The sequence below is a fragment of the Cyprinodon tularosa genome, unplaced genomic scaffold (assembly GCF_016077235.1).
Source record: "Cyprinodon tularosa strain WSP-4 unplaced genomic scaffold, ASM1607723v1 ctg900, whole genome shotgun sequence".
NCBI classification, from domain to species: domain Eukaryota; kingdom Metazoa; phylum Chordata; class Actinopteri; order Cyprinodontiformes; family Cyprinodontidae; genus Cyprinodon; species Cyprinodon tularosa.
The window spans coordinates 97718-121828 of record NW_024039675.1 but is presented as its reverse complement, the minus strand read 5'-3'; the positions used below and the strand labels follow the sequence as shown (position 1 = coordinate 121828).

Below are 24111 nucleotides of genomic sequence, written 5' to 3'. Positions count from 1 at the left end.
TCATGTCTCTACCTGCTGCTGAGTGAATGATCTACCCACAATATTGTCTCTTTGTATATTTTCAGTCATGCAGGTCATTGCAAACACAAACAGGCTTTAATGTTCTTGTTGTTTCAAAGGTAGCTTTCCATTTGCTTTCTTCTCCACAGGCTAAATTCATTTTCATTCGTCCTTTCTGTCTGGTATATGTGGCAGAAGAAGGAGGTTTTAAGCAGCATCAAAAGTTTAAATCTGTGGATGCTGTGCATCAACCCACAACTTTGTGATTGAGTAGAATTCGGGTTTCACTTTAGAAGTATGCTTCTGTGATCCATATTATGGCTGGACAGTTTTTTATATTTGCAATTCAATCGCAATTAAAAAAAAAATATATAATCACATAGGCACTCAGTTTTGGTCCTATTACAATAGACATGAGTAAGATGCTGATTTTCTTCCTCCAGCCCCTAAAGTGGCACTAATATGCTAAAAGAGGGGCTGCCACACAAAACAGAAGAGAGAGTAGCAGCAGATCCTTATATTTAGGAAGTAGTGCTTCACTTGTCACAAAAATGACATTAAAGTCCAGGGACACAATCCTGGAATATCAGCTTTTTCTTGTTTTCTCTCTCTAGGCCCCTGTACCGTCTCTAGGCACCTGAACTGTCTCCAGGCCCCTGAACTGTCTCTAGGTCCCTGAACTGTCTCTAGGCCCCTGTACTGTCTCTAGGCCCCTGTACTGTCTCCAGGCCCCTGTACTGTCTCCAGGCCCCTGAACTGTCTCTAGGCCCCTGTACTGTCTCCAGGCCCCTGTACTGTCTCTAGGCCCCTAAACTGTCTCTAGGCCCCTGTACTGTCTCTAGGCCCCTGTACTGTCTCTAGGCCCCTGTACTGTCTCCAGGCCCCTGTACTGTCTCTAGGCCCCTGTACTGTCTCCAGGCCCCTGAACTGTCTCTAGGCCCCTGTACTGTCTCCAGGCCCCTGTACTGTCTCCAGGCCCCTGTACTGTCTCCAGGCCCCTAAACTGTCTCTAGGCCCCTGTACTGTCTCTAGGCCCCTGTACTGTCTCTAGGCCCCTGTACTGTCTCCAGGCCCCTGTACTGTCTCCAGGCCCCTGTACTGTCTCTAGGCCCCTGTACTGTCTCTAGGCCCCTAAACTGTCTCCAGGCCCTTGTACTGTCTCCAGGCCCCTGTACTGTCTCCAGGCCCCTGTACTGTCTCTAGGCCCCTGTACTGTCTCCAGGCCCCTGTACTGTCTCCAGGCCCCTGAACTGTCTCTAGGCCCCTGTACTGTCTCCAGGCCCCTGTACTGTCTCCAGGCCCCTGTACTGTCTCCAGGCCCCTAAACTGTCTCTAGGCCCCTGTACTGTCTCTAGGCCCCTGTACTGTCTCTAGGCCCCTGTACTGTCTCCAGGCCCCTGTACTGTCTCTAGGCCCCTGTACTGTCTCCAGGCCCCTGAACTGTCTCTAGGCCCCTGTACTGTCTCCAGGCCCCTGTACTGTCTCCAGGCCCCTGTACTGTCTCCAGGCCCCTAAACTGTCTCTAGGCCCCTGTACTGTCTCTAGGCCCCTGTACTGTCTCCAGGCCCCTGTACTGTCTCCAGGCCCCTGTACTGTCTCTAGGCCCCTGTACTGTCTCTAGGCCCCTAAACTGTCTCCAGGCCCTTGTACTGTCTCCAGGCCCCTGTACTGTCTCCAGGCCCCTGTACTGTCTCTAGGCCCCTGTACTGTCTCCAGGCCCCTGTACTGTCTCCAGGCCCCTGTACTGTCTCCAGGCCCCTGAACTGTCTCTAGGCCCCTGTACTGTCTCCAGGCCCCTGTACTGTCTCTAGGCCCCTAAACTGTCTCTAGGCCCCTGTACTGTCTCCAGGCCCCTGTACTGTCTCCAGGCCCCTGTACTGTCTCCAGGCCCCTGTACTGTCTCCAGGCCCCTGAACTGTCTCCAGGCCCCTGTACTGTCTCCAGGCCCCTGTACTGTCTCCAGGCCCCTGTACTGTCTCTAGGCCCCTGTACTGTCTCTAGGCCCCTGTACTGTCTCCAGGCCCCTGTACTGTCTCCAGGCCCCTGTACTGTCTCCAGGCCCCTGTACTGTCTCCAGGCCCCTGAACTGTCTCCAGGCCCCTGTACTGTCTCTAGGCCCCTGTACTGTCTCCAGGCCCCTGTACTGTCTCCAGGCCCCTGTACTGTCTCCAGGCCCCTGAACTGTCTCCAGGCCCCTGTACTGTCTCCAGGCCCCTGTACTGTCTCCAGGCCCCTGAACTGTCTCTAGGCCCCTGTACTGTCTCCAGGCCCCTGTACTGTCTCTAGGCCCCTAAACTGTCTCTAGGCCCCTGTACTGTCTCTAGGCCCCTGTACTGTCTCTAGGCCCCTGTACTGTCTCCAGGCCCCTGTACTGTCTCTAGGCCCCTGTACTGTCTCTAGGCCCCTGTACTGTCTCCAGGCCCCTGTACTGTCTCTAGGCCCCTGTACTGTCTCTAGGCCCCTAAACTGTCTCCAGGCCCTTGTACTGTCTCCAGGCCCCTGTACTGTCTCCAGGCCCCTGTACTGTCTCCAGGCCCCTGTACTGTCTCCAGGCCCCTGTACTGTCTCCAGGCCCCTGTACTGTCTCCAGGCCCCTGTACTGTCTCCAGGCCCCTGAACTGTCTCTAGGCCCCTGTACTGTCTCCAGGCCCCTGTACTGTCTCCAGGCCCCTGTACTGTCTCCAGGCCCCTGAACTGTCTCTAGGCCCCTGTACTGTCTCCAGGCCCCTGAACTGTCTCCAGGCCCCTGTACTGTCTCCAGGCCCCTGTACTGTCTCTAGGCCCCTAAACTGTCTCTAGGCCCCTGTACTGTCTCTAGGCCCCTGTACTGTCTCCAGGCCCCTGTACTGTCTCCAGGCCCCTGAACTGTCTCTAGGCCCCTGTACTGTCTCTAGGCCCCTGAACTGTCTCTAGGCCCCTGTACTGTCTCTAGGCCCCTGAACTGTCTCCAGACCCCTATACTGTCTCTAGGCCCCTGAACTGTCTCCAGGCCCCTGAACTGTCTCTAGGCCCCTGTACTGTCTCTAGGCCCCTGAACTGTCTCCAGACCCCTATACTGTCTCTAGGCCCCTGTACTGTCTCTAGGCCCCTGAACTGTCTCCAGGCCCCTGAACTGTCTCTAGGCCCCTAAACTGTCTCTAGGCCCCTGTACTGTCTCTAGGCCCCTGTACTGTCTCTAGGCCCCTGAACTGTCTCCAGGCCCCTGAACTGTCTCTAGGCCCCTAAACTGTCTCTAGGCCCCTGTACTGTCTCTAGGCCCCTGTACTGTCTCTAGGCCCCTGTACTGTCTCCAGGCCCCTGTACTGTCTCTAGGCCCCTGAACTGTCTCCAGGCCCCTGTACTGTCTCCAGGCCCCTGAACTGTCTCTAGGCCCCTAAACTGTCTATAGGCCCCTGTACTGTCTCTAGGCCCCTGTACTGTCTCTAGGCCCCTATACTGTCTCTAGGCCCCTATACTGTCTCCAGGCCCCTGTACTGTCTCCAGGCCCCTGTACTGTCTCCAGGCCCCTGAACTGTCTCTAGGCCCCTAAACTGTCTCTAGGCCCCTAAACTGTCTCTAGGCCCCTGTACTGTCTCTAGGCCCCTGTACTGTCTCTAGGCCCCTGAACTGTCTCTAGGCCCCTGTACTGTCTCTAGGCCCCTGAACTGTCTCTAGGCCCCTGTACTGTCTCTAGGCCCCTAAACTGTCTCTAGGCCCCTGTACTGTCTCTAGGCCCCTGTACTGTCTCTAGGCCCCTGAACTGTCTCCAGGCCCCTATACTGTCTCTAGGCCCCTGTACTGTCTCTAGGCCCCTGAACTGTCTCCAGGCCCCTGAACTGTCTCTAGGCCCCTAAACTGTCTCTAGGCCCCTGTACTGTCTCTAGGCCGCTGTACTGTCTCTAGGCCGCTGTACTGTCTCCAGGCCCCTGTACTGTCTCCAGGCCCCTGTACTGTCTCTAGGCCCCTAAACTGTCTCTAGGCCCCTGTACTGTCTCTAGGCCCCTGTACTGTCTCTAGGCCCCTGAACTGTCTCTAGGCCCCTGAACTGTCTCTAGGCCCCTGTACTGTCTCTAGGCCCCTGTACTGTCTCTAGGCCCCTGAACTGTCTCCAGGCCCCTGAACTGTCTCCAGGCCCCTGAACTGTCTCCAGGCCCCTAAACTGTCTCTAGGCCCCTGTACTGTCTCTAGGCCGCTGTACTGTCTCTAGGCCGCTGTACTGTCTCTAGGCCGCTGTACTGTCCCTTGGGTCCCTGTAATGTCTCTAGGCCCCTGTACTGTCTCCAGGCCCCTGTACTGTCTCCAGGCCCCTGTACTGTCTCTAGGCCCCTGTACTGTCTCTGGGCCCCTGTACTGTCTCTGGGGCCCTGTACTGTCTCTGGGGCCCTGTACTGTCTCTAGGACCCTGAACTGTCTCTGGGGCCCTGTACTCACTCGGGGCCCAGTAATGCAGTCCACCATTGAGTGGGACAGGGCAGTCCAGCTCAGTTAGGTCAGGCTTGTCCTTCAAAGGACAGTGTAACCATGAATGGACCCAGTTCTGACCCCAGAACCTAACCGGATCATGTTCTGTCTTCATCCCCTGCAGCTGCTTCAGGAAGCAAACGTCCACAAAACCAGGTGGCAGTGGAGACATTTGGAGACTCGGGTTGCCTTCTGGAGGAAGTGTCACAGGCTGCTTAAAGATGATGGTACCGATCCAAAGTTAGCCTCCCAGTTCTTTCTGTCCCAGTCTGAGGGAGGAACGGCCAACTCTGGAGACGAGACGCAAACCGAGGTTCTGGACGTTCAGGAGCGCTGTTTACTTCTCCAGCTCGCGGCTCACTGGCTTTCCTTGCTAATACCGGTTCCTGTGGACGAACTGGAGAGGTTGGAGAAGAAGCTGTGGTTCTGTCGGGTCCGGAAACACGTGCTTACAGCTACCATGGAGAAAGACAGCATGTTCAAGCTCCCACCAGCAGCCGTCCTCCCTGAAACCAACGCCTATGACATGTTCATGAAGGACTTCACCTTCTCCAGCATAGCAGATCTGAACACAGAGAAATACCTGAGACTGGATGGGTTCCCGAGTCTCTCAGAGAACCTGGATGAGTTAGATCCTGAGTCTGATCTGGGTTCTGAAGGGAGGAGAGTTTTAGGAGGACTTATTGGTCAGTTACTAGATCAGGGTGGTCTCCATGAGGCCAGTCGTGTTTGCCGACATTTCTCCATCCACAGTCCAGATGTGTGGAGGCTGCTGCGCTGCCATGCTTTGGCAGGTGGGGTTTTAGCACCAGAACCGCAGGAGGAAACCCCAGAAGGAGCAGAAACCAAACCGCTGACACACTGTAGGTTTCCTCTGACATCTTCTAATAACCTGTCCTCCACTGCTTCTCTAAGTCTTCTCTTTCTCTACCTCCAGCTCCCTCGCTCAGCAGTCTGTCCTCCTTTGTGATGGTGCCCCTCCCTGAAGATGCAGTCACCATCCAGATCCAGAGGCTGCTGGATCAGTGTCGCCATGGAAGCAGCTACTGCAAACAGATCCTCAGCCTGTACCAGCTCTCTAAGGTCTGTGGTGTGTGAATGCAGATCCCTTTCCAGCAGCTGGTCAGGCCTGCTGACCAGCTGCTGGAGGCTGTAGTAGTTAAATAACTGCTTCTACAGTTTGGTTCATTCAAGCTGTCTGTTCCTGTTCTCCTCATCAGGAGATGCAGTGCCCTTACAGTCAGCTCAGCAGGGAGGAGCCTCAGTCTGTGCTGCAGAAGCTCCTGCTTCTGGAGCAGCCGGACCGTTTCAGGATGGCCAAGGCCTTCATCAGAGCTCAGGGTCTGGGTGCTGATGCTGTGGCAGAGCTGGTCTCTGATGCTGTGCTTCAAGGCCTGCTGGCTTCAGCCCAGGACCTGCAGCCTGGTGAGAGCCAAGATGGTTTCTACACTAGATGCTTCTTGTTCCTTTGCCTGTTTCTCAGTTGGATCTGCTTGTCTGAACCAGGAGACAAGCAGATTTTTAGACCGTCCGAGGGGAATGAGTCTCTGGTACAGCTGATCAAACTGTGTGACGATCCAAACTTGGTGGGACTCAGACTGCTGGAAAACCTCAACACGGTTCCGCTGAGGGAGCTGAACTCCAGTATGAAGAACTGAACCCACTCAGTACCATCGTGTTTGATCACAGCAGTCTCTTCCGTGTGCGTCACTGAACCACTTCTTGTCTTGTTTCCCTCTCTGGTGTTTAGTCGTGGAGCTGCTGATTGTGGCTCACAGCTGTTTCAGTCTTACCTGTAACATGGAGGGGATCGTGCGTGTTCTCCAAGCTGCTCATCATCTAAGCCACACCTACCTGGCCCCAGGAGAACACTACAGCCTGATGGTGAGTGCACATACATCACTAAATGTCCCTCAGAGCTTTTCCTCTCACTAATGTTGAACTAAATATCAACAGGAAGTAAAGATCTGTTGGATGGGTTGCCTCTGTTTTAATATTTATGGTCTGGAAACTGTTGTTGATTTAGAAGCAGACAGCAAAGGGGGGAGTGGTGGCTTAGTGGTTAGAACACTGTGCATGACTCCCTGGAGGTTCTGAGTTTCAAACCATCTCCATTTTGAAGCAGTGATTTAGGAGCCATTCATTCTACTGTGTGCAGAATCTATAGTTCCTCTTCTATCGTGGTGGGAGTCTAGGAAGCGACTGCTAAATGGGTACTTGTTGATGGCATTAAGATTATTTCTAAGAGCATTACAACAGCATTTAAAAGCATTAGAGTTACTCATTCCTGTATAAACCCTGTACTGTAGTGCGAAAATAAGAAAGGCACCATTTTGAGAATTAGAAGCAGTGCCTATGAAGAAAAGTTTCTTATAGTGTTTAATAGCTATTTTAGGAATACTTAGGTTAGGTTACTATGTTAGGAAAGATAACGGTAAACTAGCTCCAAAGGTGGTTCTGTCTGGTAAAGAAACTGTTAAGCAGATGAGCTCTGAGCCAGTATTCATGTCAAGGGGATGAAAGAGAGCACATCCAGTTAGTCAGAGTAAATCTGAACCCATAGCTATGTCTAGGAGAGAAACAGGACTAAACCATGAAAAACAGACCCAGCTGTATTATCTATAATTCAGAAGCTAGTTAGGTCATCCAGGTTTTTAAGGCCGGCGTCTATTTAATGGGTTAGTCTCATCTAGATTTATAGACTGATACAGCCGAGTGTCATCAGCATATCTGTGGAAATAAGGGTGGAAGTATTTGGTTCTGAAATAATAAAAACGACCTGCTTTGGTGGGTCTGTAAGCCACACCCCCACCAAAGCAACCCCCAGCCCTATCCCCGCCCTATCCCTAAGGTAACCTCGTATAGATGTTGCTGGAAAGGAGAATTTGCTCCTAAACAGTGGTTTCCTTCAGTCATTTAGGAACTAAAGGTGATATGATGTGAGGAGCGTCATTAGAGTAGAGCTGCAGGTGAACCACCTGGATAAAGTCCCTGCACGTAGCTCTTGGTGTGTTTTCAAATGTCAAAACTGTTCCCATCTAATGAAAATATATTTTTGTTCCTCTTGGTGAAGAGGGGAAATGGACACAACCTTCTGAGGTGTTTGTTTGTGTGCAGGTGCGTCTACTGACCGGTATTGGCAGGTACAATGAGATGACGTACATCTTTGACTTGCTCCATCAGAGCCATCGCTTTGAGATGTTACTCAGGAAGAAGGTGGAAACAGAGAGGGGACAGGTTTGGCTCTAACTCTCCAAACGTTTAAATTTCACCAGTAACTAAAGTCAGAAATGCACATATTTGTCCTTTCTTTTTAATTTGCACCTTTAATGTGGAGGATTTTAGTTAATTTTCTACCAACATAAAGAAAGCTTGTTTTCTAACCAGACATCAGCTCCATTGATCATTTATTCCTTCTGTTTGCAGAGCTCTAGTTTGAAGACTGCTCTGCTGGATTACATCAAGCGCTGCCTCCCTGCTGATAGCGAGAAGCACAACATGGTGGCGCTGTGTTTCAGCATGAGGAGGGAGATCGGAGAAAACCATGAAATTGCTGCCCGGACTCAGCTGAAGATGATTGAATCTCAGGACTGGGGTGAGCCGGAAAACACAGTCTCCGTTCTGTCGGAAACGACCTGCTCCTTTGATTGCAGACTGAGATTTTCTCTTGGTGAATTTTTTTAAACAGTTGTGACTCCTGAACTGAAGAGTTCGCTGATGAAGGTGTTGGGTCTGCTAAAGGATGCTGCAGAAAGTTTCTCAAAGGTACTTGATACAAATGTGAAGGATCAAGGGGGGTCTATGCCCAACTCCACTACTTCCTGACATTCAGCCAGCTCCTTTATTTCCTGTGTTTCATCACTGATCAATTCCAGTGACCTCAGTTACCATGAAGACAGTGGTCAGCAGTGTTGGGCACGTTACTTTGAAAAAGTAATTAGTTATAGTTACTAGTTACTTCTTCCAAAAAGTAACTGAGTTAGTAACTGAGTTACTCCACAATAAAAGTAACTAGTTACTAGTAAAAGTAACTATTGCGTTACTTTTGCGTTTCTCGCCCCCCGTAACCCTCACCGCCCAGCCCCCACCTTCTCGCCATGTTTCAAAAGCCAGCTGAATAGAGCGGACGACAAAGACAAGTACCTGCAGAGAGTTTTGCATTTATTGCAACTCAACGTAAAAGACATCAGGGGGGAACGCTATCTGATGGGCTTCTAAACCCATCAGATAGCGTTCCCCTTGCTTAACATGGGGTTTAGGTATCTGATGTGGTGTCATCAGGCTGCATTACCTCTACTCATGGGTGTGAAGTTTTTTAACAGGGCGTTCAGATCTGGTGAGTGTATGAAATTAATAACTGGGGATGTCTAATTCTGAAATCCTGTGTGTTTGGGTTGTTATAGATACTGCAACATCTATCTATCTATCCATCCATCCATCCATCCATCCATCCATCCACTGTATCTATCTATCTATCCATCCATCCATCCATCCATCCATCCATCCATCCATCCATCCACTGTATCTATCTATCTATCCATCCATCCATCCATCCATCCATCCATCCATCCATCCATCCACTGTATCCATCCATCCATCCATCCATCCATCCATCCATCCATCCACTGTATCCATCCATCCATCCATCCATCCATCCATCCATCCATCCATCCATCCATCCATCCATCCATCCATCCATCCATCCATCCATCCATCCATCCATCCATCCATCCATCCATCCATCCATCCATCCATCCATCCATCCATCCATCCATCTATCTATCTATCTATCTATCTATCTATCTATCTATCTATCTATCTATCTATCTATCTATCTATCTATCTATCTATCTATCTATCTATCTATCTATCTATCTATCTATCTATCTATCTATCTATCTATCTATCTATCTATCTATCTATCTATCTATCTATCTATCCATCCATCCATTCCATCCACTGTATCTATCTATCCATCCATCCATTCCATCCACTGTATCTATCTATCCATCCATCCATTCCATCCACTGTATCTATCTATCCATCCATCCATTCCATCCACTGTATCTATCTATCCATCCATCCATCCATCCATCCATCCATCCACTGTATCTATCTATCCATCCATCCATCCACTGTATCTATCTAGTTCCCCTGTGGCGCAAGCACAGGGCGGCTGTTACACGCCTTTAGCGAGCATGCGCGTTTCCTGTCGCTTGCGCGGTGAATCGTGCCGCCTGCGCTAAGTGGAAATGCAGGGGAAACCGTATCTGATGGGGAAATGCAGCTCGGCGTAACACCGGTATTTCCATCAGGAAAACGCTGTTTTGCTGCTGGAGTCCTCCTCACTCTCCGTCTCTCTGTGTGTGCTGTACGTTAACACCCATAACAGCCAATCTCATCCTCCCTTCTCGAAGGACAAGGCGCGCACGAGTCCTATCATGAAAAAAAGGTGCGACCTGAGTAACGCGCAGTAACGGGGTGTCAGCAATGGTAACTGCGTTATAGTTACAGTCAAAGTAATTAGTTAGATTACTCATTACTAAAAAAAGGTAACGCGTTAGTAACGCCGTTACTTTCAACGCCGTTAGTCCCATCACTGCTGGTCAGACACCTGGATGAATCCGTCTGTCCAGTAATGAAAGACAGGAAATAAAGGAGCCGGTGTAGGTACCAGCTGCTTGGGGCCCTGCCCCTTCTTATGACGTCAACATATGGCAACTCCACTTGGACAAACTGTATTGCACCCGTTTCTTAAGGATCAAATGTCTTTTGGAGTCTCAACATATTATTACCTATATTTGTTTTATTTTACATTCACAATCATGGTAAGTCTTTAAAGGAAAGCATTGCGTTCTGAGACTGAGCTCTGCTATTAAACAAGGTGACCCAAAAAAATCGTAGCTTATTTTTATTCTTTTTATTAAGATCTGAGGGCAGGGGAGGACAAATGGGAAATCTTAAAAAATGACCATCATAGAGATTTTAGACAAATTAAACAGTTATTCTACTTTTGAAAACGAACGGTTGTTGTTGATACGAATTTAAAAGTAGTGTAGCTTAATTTGTCTAATTGACCTAGCTAAAAGAGGCTAACCTGTTAGCTACTGAGCACAGCTAGCCACAGCGCTACCCAGATCTCCCCTTTATATCATGGTCTTGCAGTTACTTTGTTCACTATAAACTGATTATTTTCAGTTTTGTTATCGATCAGGTAAAACTTCATCGGTCACTAGACATGCTAACACTACAGAGGCTCCCAACTCTGCACACTGATGCTGCGTGATGTCATTATTGTTGTCTGGGCAACCACAATGTTTTACATCATGTGGGAACATTCAGCCAATCGTGTAGTGTAACGTCACTGGCATGCGCAGGGCCCGAGTACATCCGACCGACCGAGCAGATCTGGTCCCTACACCGGCAGAAGATCAGGAAATAGGGGGGTTGAGGATATAGTCTGTGTGTGGAGTTGTTTTTATTACCTTGTGGGGACAGTTTTAGGAGAGTTTTGTTAAATTTGCTGCATTGTGAGATCTTATCGGTACTTATGGGACTACAACTGGTGCCCATGATGAGGAAGTTTCTTCTTGGGTTTGGGTCAGGTTTAGGTATATGATGGTAATGGTTAGAGAAATGAATGGAAGTTGTCTGTATCTGTGTGTTCCTACCAGGACTCCTGCGTTCGTCAGGCGAGTCGCTGCATCAATCAAGCCAAACTGATCACTCTTCAGCTCCACTTGTTGAACCAGGGATCAAACCTTCGCATCATCAACCTGAAGCCCACAGAGCTGCACGCTGCCTTCATGGCTCTGCCCCGATGTTACCAGGTGAGGATCAGTTGCAGTCAGTTCTGCTCTGACTGCAACTAAGGTCCATCTGGATCGGTTCTGAAAGCAGCCTCTAATTGAAGAATAAGGTATTTTTATCCCAGGGTTTTACCTCAGATAAAAATAAAGTAAACGTGAGATCAAAAGATTCAGGTGTACGAAAAATCAGAAAGTCAGATGAATCGATTATTGAAATAATGATCATCTAATTTAGTAATCTATTAATTGTTAACTGTAGTATAGAGACTCTAAAACAAGCCTTTATCTGACAGAGCAACCCACTTTCAGCAGTTTGCATTTAAGATAAAAAAAAAACCTTTTTCATCTGTCAATAGGCTCTATTCAGATCTCAACGGGCAAAGTTTGACGTGGTTTAATTGCGTAAAAAGTCTTCTTTAAGGAACCTTTTGCTATTCAACTATTAATAGATTATTCGAAATAATAAGTGACAGAATTATTGATTTGCAAAATAATCGTTAGTTGCAGTCTGAATTTCTACCTTATTAAATGAAAAACATGTTCTATTCGATAGTTTGCGAACACGCTCCCTCACCACTAAAATCACAGGCAACGTCAAAACTGACCCACATCACCAGCCTTCTACCTCCGTACCAGGAAGTTAGCGTGTAGACCCTCTCTAAGATGAGATGCAGTCTTTAATGTTTCATCCCCTTTTTCTGTGTAAAGAAGAAACATTGTAGATGACTTGAATGCTTCTAGAAATCTGCCAAAATATCGGCACATCCAAAATAAACAGAATAAAGCCCATCATAAAACCGGGTAGAGTTTGAATCTTTTTTTTTGTTCTGTTTGAAATGAGAACCAAAAACTGTTAACTTTGTTGTTCAGGATTCATGCCTGAGAATAAAGTAGCAATTATCTCATTATCATTTATTGTTTTATTAGCTGTTTCTCGTCGATTGTGTCCCTGTTCCTGTTTTACAGTCACTCCTTCTCTGTGTCTCAGGTGATTGTCGTCTCAGAGGCCTACAGCTACAATCCAGACTGGGCTGAGATTTTGTACCAGAAGGTGGTTCTGAAAGGAGACTTTGTTTACCTGGAGGAGCTCAAAGGCCTCCGTCCTCTTACCTCCGCCATATTTGAAGACATTTTCAGAAAGTAAGGAATAACTTTTTTACCTTCCAGCCTTAGAAAGTCTGAAGGGTTTGTCCCGTTAAAAATGCGTGTGTCATTCTAGGCTGGACAGCTCCCCCAGCGGTGTCTCCTCGAACGTGAAGCGTCTGCTGACTCACTGTGACGATGTGTACACCCGATACAGACTGGCCTACCAGCAGAATCTCTATGATGTCACCAAAACGCTGCTGCAAGATAACAAAACGGCCAGCTACATGAATGACAGGCTGAGCAATAAAGCGTTTATCTGAGCCAGCAGCCTGATGGATTCATGTCTGTATGGACCTTTATACCTCCAATGGTCTCTGAGCTTTACTTAAATGATGTCAGTTAACAGCAGGTCTTTATGTTTCATTCACTACAGGAAAACCTCATCTTCTTTGACCTTTTCAGTGGTATTAATTTCCTCTTTCAAAACAAACATCTTTAAATAACACAGCCATATGAAAGATTTAAAAATAACTAAACGTGTATGAACCAATATTTTTAGATCAATAATTTATCATGATTTATGCTTCTGTTTTGTAATTCTGAAAACTAAATTATATTTGTGGAAATAAAAAAAATTGTTGTGCATAGTTTTTTTTTTTTGTTTGTTTTCTTTACAATTACTAAGATTTTTCAATGACTATTCTAGGCTCATAGTAACTAAAATGAAGGATCAAGGCCTTATGAAATATCATCTGTCTTTAAAATAGTTTTTTATACTGAGTAATCAAATACACCAATTTATTTACATCTAAAAGGCTTTAATCAAAGAGAGTAAACTGTTATTTAAAGATACTTAGAAATATGTGTAAACTATGGTATTTAGTTTTTGTGTAGATAAAATTAAATTTCTATGAATGAGGAGTTTCTTTACTTTTTATTGGTTTTTAATTTTAAAAATTATAATTATGATTTTATAATTATAAATTAAAATGAGGACCCAAACAAAAATTTTGCAAATATCAAGGAAATAGTAAAAGGGTACAGGAGGGTGGTTGGAAACAATCATGTACAAAGATATGACAGAAATTTATAATTATTATGATAGATCAATCACAAGTTATGTCTGGTCTGGTCTAATGGTTTAAACAAATGTAATCCACTTTTTCCACATTTCAATAAATTTCTCTTTTTGTTTTAGGTCATTATTTCCATTGCAAAGCTGCTCTATCAATGTATCTACACTAGAGGCCTCCTCTTTCTTTAATGATGTCTTGCATGCCACCAGTCATATTCTTAGTTTATCTTTCTTTCTCTGCTCCAGTTCCACTAGATCCACCAAATAAAGCAATTTTAAAACAGAAATTTATTTTTTGATGAAAACACAGCCTCTTAGTTTATCTAATATGCAACCAAAATGGGCTCCCTATAGGGCAGCACCAGACAACAGCGAGACACCTCTTTGCTTCCACAAAACTCCTGACAATGTCTTGCTGGAATATAATCTGTGTTGGTGTGGAGTGCAGAAATAACAGATTGGGATTATTCCACGAGTCCTCTCTCCAGAGTGGTGAATTTGTGGATCAGTCTTTTAGATGGATTATGTTGCCTTCTTTTTCCATTCTTGTTTTTACATTAAATCTATTTCCTTTATCAAGAGATTGAACATGTCTGTATATTTTTATTATGAAGGCTCACCTTTATAAGCTTTTACAAATACCTGTAGAATTTCATTCACATTCCTTTTTTTTCTGATGTATTTTGTAGATACATGAAGAATTCCTGGTTTGGTAAACCAGATTGATCCTTGAGGTATTAAGACACTTCTAACCGTGCTTTTTATTCAGTATGTCATGTCTGTGGTTGTATTGATGAGGTGTAAACTGGAGGGGGCGGGGCTATACCCAAAACATTTCAAGTCTATATCGGTCAAAAGTTTTAACGAGTTATTGACCCATGGATGATCTTGATCAGAGAGGTGTTTAATAACGGATTTTGAATAAGTGCCATGATTGGAAGTTAATTTCCCATTATTTGGTCATTGTTTCCATCTGGCCTTAAAGCTATCCCTACACTAGGCTATTAAAGGTCTAAGTTCAGCTGCCTTGTAGTAGTTTTCAGAATAGGAAGAGTTAATCATGTTTCTTTTGATAGAAGGAGAACTTTAGATTGTATCCTGAGGGTTTTTTGCCGCCCATATGTCTCCGAAAACTAATCTGTCCCCAACTTGAACCAGTTTTTTTGGTGTTTCTAAGGAAAATTACTGGAAAAGTTCCTTAAACACCTTAGAATATTCATCCTGATAGATTTGATACCTGAGCTAATGTTTAGCTATAATATCAGGTTCCAACTGTGAATATCTCCCTTAATAACTGGTTTATAATTGATTTCTGCTATGACGGACATGTTAGGATATGAATACATAAGTATTTATGGATTTCTCATCCTGGTTTAGCCGGTATTTATGGCGAAGATCAATAAGAGGGTTGTCGTCAAAATAAAAAATATAGGCTTTTTTTCATTAAATGTGTATCCTGAAAAGGAGCCATAGGCATGTTATTAATGCTGGTAAGGTTCACGCTAGGTCACTTGGGTACATTAAAACTTCATCTGCAAAAGGTTTCAGGTTGTCTACCATTTTTGTCACTTAATAGTTTCATTCTCTTTTTTCTGCTATTCTCAATAAAAACAGTAAAGACAATAGAACTCAGTGGGCATCATTGTCTTGATGTTTAAATATGAATAGTTCTGAGGCTTCTCCATTAATCCTTAGCTGTGTTGATTCCTTTAATGGTTACTGTTATTTGAGTTGCATGAAGCTGACACCACCCATTCATTAATTCACCCATGTGAAAAAAACTACAGACTGAATGACTAGTGCTTCATTAGTGCAGATCAATTTATCATGTGTAAAAAGAGAAAAAAAATGATTTGCCGTTTTTATTTCAGAGAAGAAAAGATGATTATATAGGCTATCGAGATGCCATCAACCAAACTGATGACGGTGTTGCTTTTAAGCTTTTAAGTTTGCAAAAGTCATCCTACCTCTGATGTTAGTGCTGCACTAATTTCCCAATAAGAAGTTATCGCATAATATGGCCTAAAATGTAACAGTGGGTCTGTTTACCTTATTTAGGTGTTGTAATGATTGTTTCACAATATTTAGTAGTTTATCAGACTCTGAGATCCTGCTGTTTCCTGTCAGGCCTTGTTGTTGGAACTTCAAAATAAAAGCGTAGGTGAAAACAGACTGCTGCTAAATTGTTCTCTACCCACAACATTGAATTGGCTTGGGGAGACCATCAAAAAGCCCCACAGGAACTGAAAAAGTGGACCACTTCATCCAGAGAGACATCAGGCTGGCACCTTTATAGTCAAATCTGCATGGCCTGGGCAGAATATATTTAAGAACATGACTTAAATAAACAACAAAAATCATATCTTAGCTTGTTTATTTTGTTAAAGTCTTAGATATAGGTTCATGTTTTTCGGGTAACAGCCCCAGGAAGTCTCCCCACAGTGAGAAAGCTGGGAAAGTGCTATATTGTTAGAAGTCCAGAAATAATAAATATAGAGTCTATCCATCATCCTTTCTGCGGGAGTCTTTGTCTTTCACGAGCTGGTTGAGGATGCTGTTCTGTTTTAGCGCTCTTAGGTTGGATATGTCCTCTGCTATCACTGGTATGTCCTCGCTTTGACACGTCTCGTCCCCTTCATCTTCAGACAGCGTACACAGGAGGGCATCGTTCTCATATGTTGGGAAATAATATCTGCAGATCAGAGATTTGGATTAGAGCAAAGCTTCACCTGAGACTGAACCCCACTACAATGTTTAACAATCTTTAGGGGTAAAAGCTATATGTTTATGTCGCTGGTTCTAGATAAAGACAACTCCCTGCTGAATTTAGCATCTCAAAGACAAGTGGACTCACTGTGGCTGGTCCCAGGTAGACATCTGCGGCAGTTTCATCACATGACCCTCAGATATGATGTGGTCCAACATGTCTGCTCTGGAGTCAAAGTTCTCCTGGCAGCCATAGCAACGGCTCTGGTGGATCTGCCGCCGGATGAAATTGACCAGCTTAACTTGCTGGTAAAACTTAAGGTCTAAAACGAGGGAACAGGACAGAGTTTAGTCATTAGCAAACCGATAAACCCACATTTACCAACTCTGTAGCTCTAAACCAGGAGAGAGAGAGAGAAAGAGAGGAAAGAAAGAAAGAAAGAGAAAGAGAGAGAGGAAAGAAAGAAAGAACGAAAGAGAAAGAGAGAAAGGAAGGAAAGAAAGAGAGAGAGAGAGAGAGAGAGAGAGAGAGAGAGAGAGAGAGAGAGAGAGAGAGAGAGAGGAAGGAAGGAAGGAAGGAAGGAAGGAAGGAAGGAAGGAAGGAAGGAAGGAAGGAAGGAAGGAAGGAAGGAAGGAAGGAAGGAAGGAAGGAAGGAAGGAAGGAAGGAAGGAATTTGACTCACTTTTCTCTGTCTTTAGTTCCTGAAGGTTGAAGCCGTGTGAATCCTATTAAAGCAACAGAACAGATTCTGGTTTTTCAGTCTGCAGGAAATAAAAACTACTCAACAAAGGAAGTTGCTGTCTATGATTTAGCACAGTTCACCTTCATGTGTTTATAAATCTGCTCCATGGTTTCTGACTGATGATCACAGAAGAGACAAACAGCAGAGACAGGATGGGCTCTCCAGTCCGACCAGTCACTGTGGATGGCACATAGAAGTCAGTCAGAGGGAGTGGACACATTTCACAAAGAACTGCTCTGAAGGACGGGAATAAATCAACCTGCAGCTGACAGGTTGAGGACACTTACTCATCCTCACCGTCCACCAGCTCCCGGTCATCTTCACTCTGCACCTCCTCCCAAGTTTTTCCCAGTTCCTTTCAGGAGAACACAGCAATGAGAAAAAGTTTCCTCCAATGCTCTCTACTGTTTATTAGCAGCTGAATTCAAGACAAGATGGCAGGGAGAGGAGGGAGAAGAGAAAACATTTGGCTTTGACCAAACCTTAACGTTTATACTGGGGACCCAATTTAAAGTTTCTTTGAACAAATACGTTTTGATTTTCTTAAACATGTAACAGGCCATTAAATGTTGGCTCGATTATTCTTTCCACTGAATGTTATTTTATTTACCAGGTAGTTGATGACATAGAAGCGGTCGTATTCGTGGTTGTTGGCATTGATGCGACGGTGAGCTTTTTTCCTCATGTGATCCTTCAGTGTCGTTTTATCTCTGAATATTTTTTCACAGTACAAACACTGCAGGCTGGCAGGAAAGGAACCAGATCATCTTAGCAACAAAAAAACGTTTCAGGCAACACAGAGAAGGAAGTATTTTTTGAAAGCAGTCGAACTTAAAGGAGAAGTTCGGTTTTTAACACTTTTAGCCCATTTTCTGTAGTGTCCAGGATGAAATCGAATGATCGACACCAAAATTTTGACAATTGGTCCTGTCTCTGCTTTTTGGCTCATTTAGAATCAACCCCTGGCTGCTTTAGAATGGCTTCCATAGTGCATGTCCGATAATGTCCTTAAAACAACCTTAAACGTTCTTTTTTTTAAAATATGCTACTCACCGGGTCGTCAGCGCTGTTCAATGACGTTCCAAAAAAAGTTTCGTGAAGAAAAAACGTTCCTGTAGTGTTTTATTTAGCATTTTGTAAATCCCATTGAGTTCTGTAGGAATAGTCAATATTCCCCTGCCACCGGAAACGGAAATGGGGCCTGTTTACACAGTTGTAGTCTTTTCGCTTCACTCTGTGTACTCCGACGTCGAGGTGCTAACGTCTCCGTTAAACACTTTAAAAAACTCTGAAAATGGAATACGAAAGGTGGATTCTTGATTCTCGACGTCGGAGTACACAGAGTGAAGCGAAAAGACTACAACTGTGTAAACAGGCCCCATTTCCGTTTCCGGTGGCAGCGGAATATTGACTATTCCTACAGAACTCAATGGGATTTACAAAATGCTAAATAAAACACTACAGGAACGTTTTTTCTTCACGAAACTTTTTTTGGAACGTCATTGAACAGCGCTGACGACCCGGTGAGTAGCATATTTTAAAAAAAAGAACGTTTAAGGTTGTTTTAAGGACATTATCGGACATGCTCTATGGAAGCCATTCTGAAGCAGCCAGGGGTGGATTCTAAATTAGCCAAAAAGCAGAGACAGGACCAATTTTCAAAATTTTGGTGTCGATCATTCGATTTCATCCTGGACACTACAGAAAATGGGCTAAAAGTGTTAAAAACCGAACTTCTCCTTTAACTGATCTAAAATGTGACACAGATGTAACAGCAGTAAGGTTTCACATGTATAAACACTGGGAAAATCTCTATCATTGCAGGAACGCAAAACTAAAAACTGATTCTTAAATCTTTGTAGTAGAATATTGATCTTGTAACATCGCAATTTATTTGTGGTCATAAGTTTGAGAACAGAGAAGCAGTCACAAAGGCAGGCAGGGGGATTATATGTCTTTTAAAACTGCTAAGGATAATGAGGTAGAGCGTACAGATTGTCACATTTCAGTGTAGCTGTGACAGTTTAACATCTTTTAATCTGTGCCACAACGTGGAGCTAATGTTCTACCCGGCAGAGATATGCTGGTGACGATTCTCAGTCATCCAGGTCATAGTCGTTCCAAAAAAGTAAAAAAAAAAAACAGTTTCCAAGTTTGAAGAGGACGCTTTTTTCAACTCTAAATGTCCGAATTAGGGAGTCATCTGGCTAACAAAAAAGCCAAACGACCCGTTCTTCAGGTGCAATTTGCATATTTTCTAAACCAAAACAAAGCTTCGTTTTGGTCCACTCTAAAAAGCCTCGAACTCAATGCTGACATTTTGAATTGAAAAACATTCTGAATAGGAAGCAAATTGCTTCAAACTTGGAAAATAATTCCATTGGATTGTTCAGAAATGTTTTTTTTTACTAAAATAGTAGCTGGATTTTTCTCTCTAACTCTATGCTGGTTTGACATTGAAATTAAGCAATTAAATTCAAACTTCTTACGTTGTTCTTGGGGGAAATGATGTCAACTGTGAGAGAGACTGTCAGCTGTGATCAGGCTGAGTTAGATGGGTTTACTTTCTCTGTTCTGCCTTTTTTTTTTAAAACAGGACAAAGAAATCTGGAATCAATGGGAGGATGATGGCGTCCCTAGAGCCGTGGCATATCATGTGTTTACATCGGCTGCCGCCATGTTGTTTTCAGTTATCATGTGTTTCTGCTGTTTTTCCAGAGGACCCAGAGCTACCAGGGTGCTGGTTCTTACCTGTCCAGTTTGTGTTGCAGTGTGTCCAGGAACTCATTGCAGTACACGATGTTGTCTGGCAGCCCGATGCTGAACGAGTGATCCCTGGCCATGTGGTTCAGCAGCGACGCCCTGGAAACAAGATTCATCCTCTGTGATACTGTCTAGATCACAGGTGTCAAACTAGTTCCAAAAAGGGCCTTTCTGACCGTATCCAGAAAGGTGAGTCTAGTCTTAACCTGATGACTTGATGGGATGAATGGAGTCTGGTGAGCTACTGCTTGGGTGGAAAGAAAAACAGCAGCCACACGGCCCTTTCTGGAACAACTTTAACACCCCTGGTCTAGATGAATAAGATCTAAGCTGTGATTTCAGGCCTCGGATGTTCTGACCTGTTTCCAGTGAACTCCTCGCTGCAGAATAAGCAGAGGCGGTGGAAGTGGCAGTCGTCTCGCTCTTTCTGCTGTTGCTCCAGCACCTCCTCCTGTCATAAACCAGAGCTCATTTTAAAGAGAACAAACACTGAGATGGAATTTCCCAACTAAAAAACATATTTCTGTGAAAACTGAAAAAAGAAAACATCAGATGATTGAAGGGTAGAGGTAAAACGCAATGATTTAAAACAGATTAACTGTTTGCACATTTTACAAGGAGTCCTTATTAATGAGCATCCTCTCCTTCAGTCAGAGGCTTCGTGCAACTGCTGTTAGACAGACCTCTACAGGGGATCCTTCCTGCCCATCAGGAAGGCACATAATGGAGGACTGCATCTTGTAGATGGTCAGCAAAGGCCTAAAGCCAAGAAGCTTTGGTGTCTATTAAACAGCCTGTGGGAGTGACTGGATTGACCAGACCTTAAACTGCAAACTACCAGCTTAGCTGCTCACAGGAAGCCATAGGCGCCATTTAGCAGAGCTAAATAATCCAGGTCCAAAAAGGAAAAAACCTGCACAGAGATCAGTTCCAACCATTTATATTTCCATCTCCACAGTGCAGACTAGGGGTCATTCACCTGGGAAAGTGAACAGGAGGAAGGAAAACTAGGGTTTGTACCCTCTAGACCAGGATTATCCACCTCTGCTGTTTACCAGAACTACATTTGCACTTTAAGAAAGTGTCAGATTTACTGTCCTCACCAGCCGTTGTTGTTGGAGTTTCTCTCGTAGTACTCGGTCTTCCGGGAGGACGTCACACAGCAGGAAGTAGTCCTCCTGTTTGTCTGCAGGTGAATAACTACTCATTAGTAGAGAAGCTGTGTCAGGGAGCACTGTGGCTCCTGTAAATGCTGGGGACTGGGCTACTCTGTAGGAATCACAGCTACTGCTCTCCGTCAGACTCACCAACTGGGCCTGTAGAGTTGGTCTTTATCACGCTGCAGAAATCAGTGACTGGCTGTTCCAGAAAGCGGCCCTTCCAGTAAACCAGGTACCTGATGGAACAAATGCGGTACCAGCACCGTTAATGGCCGCCACCAGCCAAACTATCAAATGTTTAGCGGCCGCCATCAATAAGACCAACCTTGGGAGGTTGGCGATCAGCCTGACATCAGCAATGACCAGCTTGTGGTCCAGCAGCAGGTGTCTGAAGAGGACGTCTTTCTGCAGCAGAGGGACAGAGTCTGAGCAGAAGAGGCAAACCAGCAGCTCGTCACTGGGATGCTGCAGCAGACTGGGAGAACTGGTACCTCCAGCTGCCAGTTCTGGAAAACTCAGAGGCTCCAGGATGCTGTCTCCACCTGCAGGAAACATGAATTAGCTGATCAATAAGAACAATTCATGTCACTCCAGAGAAAGGAAATGGGTGGAGGACAGGAGGGTTCAGTTTGACCCGCCGCCTCAGAGGTTCTGCTGCATCACCTTCAGTTGGTTCAGAATTCAGCAGCTGGTTTAATCACAAAAACCTTCTCACTTCAGCAGCAGCTGTCAAGAGGCCCTTCCCTGTTGGAAAAAAGCCCCCTCTAACCTGTACTGGATGCAGGGTCCAAGTCTGAATTTATTGGTTAGTATTTCATAAATAAAGTTTTTAGCACTTGTAGCAGTACTAGGTATCCCCAAGAACTAAATAATCAGAAATCTTGTATTGGGACATCCCTAATTATTATGTGTAACCCTCTTTATAGTTGCCCTTTAACCAAGTTATCCTGCCACCAACCTGGTTAGTTTGGCTGTTAGATCCTAAATCAGGGGTCTTCAAAGTTTTCCAGGCCAAGGACCCCCAAACTAATGGTGAGATGGAGCAGGGACCCCCTAATTATATATATTGTATGAAGTTGTGTTATATCAAACTGGTCCTATAGTCACTCTATTACAGATGGAGTAATGTAATGAAAGTAATTTCTCTCTTGGATTATTGAAGTATTTCTGATTCTGATTCCTGATTAATGGAACAGGTGTTGTGAATGAAACGGTGCCCAGCTTGAAAGAGCTGTTGTGTGTCGCTGAATGTGTGCATTGATGACTGAAAGACATCTTCTGCCTCCATTTATCTGTTTACTTCAGTGTGTTGAATTCATGTGGATTTAAAAACATTTCAATTAGTGGGAAAAAAAATGCAGGGGGGGAATATATAAAAAAAAAAATCCAATCAACCAAAACTTTCGTGGCCCCCATGCAGTACCTCTAGGGACCCCCTAGGGGTCGCGGACCCCCTGTTGAAAACCTCCGGCCTAAATCATTGCTCTGCCTACATCTCCCAGAATGCTGTGCGGTTGGAGATAAGACTTCCATAGGAAATCTGAAATATTGTACTGGTTCATTGGCCAGTTCAACTGAGACGTTCAGGCAAAATAGTACAGGTTATCTTTACTTAAACATTCCCTTTTATTCTAACTAACTAGTTTTAATTCGCCGCAATAGTTTAATGAAATATAGAAAAGTATAGAACATTGCAGTTCTGTCTCCAAATGGAGAGGTGCGCTGAGGGTTCCTCTCAGACTCACTGCTGTGCTTCTGTTTACCAGGACACAGGAACCATCGTTAGAACAGAGTTCGGCTCATGTTTCCATCCAGACCACCAGAACATGTGAATTCCCAACAAGCCAACTATCTACAGCCACAGTAAAGGGCTCCAGTTAAACGGGGTTCAGTTCTACGTACCACCGAGCTCGTTTCCCCCAGTCGCTGTCATCACAGAGATTATTACGGTGTCTAAAGGCTGAAAATGACGGTTTAAAAAAAAATTAACAACCTCTTCTTCTTCTTCTATTTCTTCCTCTTCTTTTCTATTATGGCGGATCCCAAGCAAAGGTGCATACCGCCACCTACTGTACATGAGTGTGTAGCAACATTACTTTATATCAAATTCTATCTTTTTATTTTGTATTCTGTAGATAAATAAATAATGCTTTCCTTAATCTGTGAATATCTTTTATATTTCCTTCATTTCCCAATGTTCCTTTAAGATTCCTTTCTTAGCCTGTCCTTCCAACCATTCTTCTCATTTTCTCTCCTTCATGTTCATTAGTTTTACCGTTCATCAGTACAAGTTTCACATTTTCTTTTTCTCTGCATCCTTCACATTTATCATTATTTGTCCTCCTTACTAAATCTAAATTCTCATTTCAATAGGTATGACCCACTCTTAATCTGATGATTATTACTTCTTCCCTTCTGTTTCTCTCATTAATGATTCTATTTAATACTGATTTTTGTACCTTATATAATCCTTTTCCTTTATCTTTGTTCAACCTCTTTTGCCATTTTTCCATTTCTTTACTCTTAATAAGTGATTTACTTTTCCCAAAAAATTAAAAAAAATAAAATAAATCTCCTCCTGGTAAAAACCTTGTAAAAACACTATTTATTTATTTATTTATTTATTTATTTTATTTGAATAGGGACAATGCACATTAATGAACATCAGTATAAAGACAAATGTAAATATGCCGGATTATAGCTACAAAGCTAGTTTCCATCCGTAGTCCCTAGGCAGGCAAATACATAAGAAAGAACATAACATACAATACAAGCATCACAAGGAAATGTTAAGAGTTTAGTGGTTACATGACTGGTTTGTTTTCATCTGTAGTTTGAGTTGGGCTTTGAAGCTGATCAGTGTAGGGCTATAAAGGACTATAAAGTGCAGTATTTTTTTTTTATTATTCTGTCATTTATTCTGTTATTTTTATACACTTTTTAAAGTCCACATTTGTTTGACCACTTTTGCTATAATCTCTGTTCCTTTAACAATACAATTTCCCGATTATGGGACAATAAAGGGATTTTCTATTTTATTCTATTCTATTATATATACACAATGAATTTTAAAATGTGCTTTCTTTACCATAAGACCAGGAGAAGAACTAAATAACATTCAGAAGTTTCTACGTAGGTTTGTATAATCTCATCTGTGCCTTGACATGATTGTGTCACACACATACTTAGAGTATTCAGAGAATTCTGATCAAATGAAAATTAAATTAAGCGTGTTACATTTCCTGCTTTTGTACTTACCTTAAAACATCATAGACCTGTCAACAGAACCTTAGAGTGGAGAGGTTATGGCCAGAGGTGAACAATCGGGT

At 44.2% G+C, this 24111-nt stretch overlaps 2 protein-coding genes across 6 annotated transcripts in view; one reads left to right on the top strand and one right to left on the bottom strand.

Annotated features, from left to right (window-relative positions):
• spg11 (SPG11 vesicle trafficking associated, spatacsin) overlaps positions 1–12662 on the top strand; it is a 49309-nt gene extending 36647 nt beyond the window's left edge. For 3 of the 5 annotated variants that reach the window (XM_038274248.1, XM_038274246.1, XM_038274244.1), the window contains 11 exons: positions 4565–5303; positions 5378–5523; positions 5661–5865; positions 5947–6084; positions 6191–6324; positions 7558–7677; positions 7867–8035; positions 8129–8205; positions 11115–11270; positions 12238–12389; positions 12469–12662. In XM_038274248.1, coding sequence (XP_038130176.1) covers positions 4565–5303; positions 5378–5523; positions 5661–5865; positions 5947–6084; positions 6191–6324; positions 7558–7677; positions 7867–8035; positions 8129–8205; positions 11115–11270; positions 12238–12389; positions 12469–12655 — 2223 coding nt within the window. In that variant the 3' untranslated portion in view covers positions 12656–12662. The remainder of the gene's footprint in view (positions 1–4564; positions 5304–5377; positions 5524–5660; positions 5866–5946; positions 6085–6190; positions 6325–7557; positions 7678–7866; positions 8036–8128; positions 8206–11114; positions 11271–12237; positions 12390–12468) is intronic. The other 2 variants (XM_038274247.1, XM_038274245.1) reach the window with 1 other exon arrangement.
• Positions 12663–15767: 3105 nt separating this feature from the next.
• znf277 (zinc finger protein 277) lies at positions 15768–22826 on the bottom strand. Its single transcript, XM_038274257.1, has 12 exons — positions 22685–22826; positions 21108–21324; positions 20930–21018; positions 20726–20808; positions 19982–20073; positions 19611–19721; positions 17470–17602; positions 17147–17214; positions 16940–17036; positions 16800–16842; positions 16265–16439; positions 15768–16102 (listed from the first exon to the last, which is right to left on the bottom strand). The coding sequence occupies exons 1-12, from the start codon at positions 22713–22715 to the stop codon at positions 15910–15912; spliced, it is 1332 nt and encodes a 443-aa protein (XP_038130185.1). The 5' UTR covers positions 22716–22826; the 3' UTR covers positions 15768–15909.
• Between the last annotated feature and the right edge of the window lie 1285 nt (positions 22827–24111).

What these genes read in the sequence shown, in the direction of transcription:
- znf277 (XM_038274257.1), bottom strand. Translation starts at nt 22,715, where the DNA reads ATGACAGCGACTGGGGGAAACGAGCTCGGTG. An exon ending in TCTATGTCATCAACTACCTG is followed by an intron (nt 17,215 to 17,469) that starts GTAAATAAAATA and finishes TTCTCCTGAAAG; the next exon opens with GAACTGGGAAAAACTTGGGA. An exon ending in AGATTTATAAACACATGAAG is followed by an intron (nt 16,843 to 16,939) that starts GTGAACTGTGCT and finishes TTGCTTTAATAG; the next exon opens with GATTCACACGGCTTCAACCT.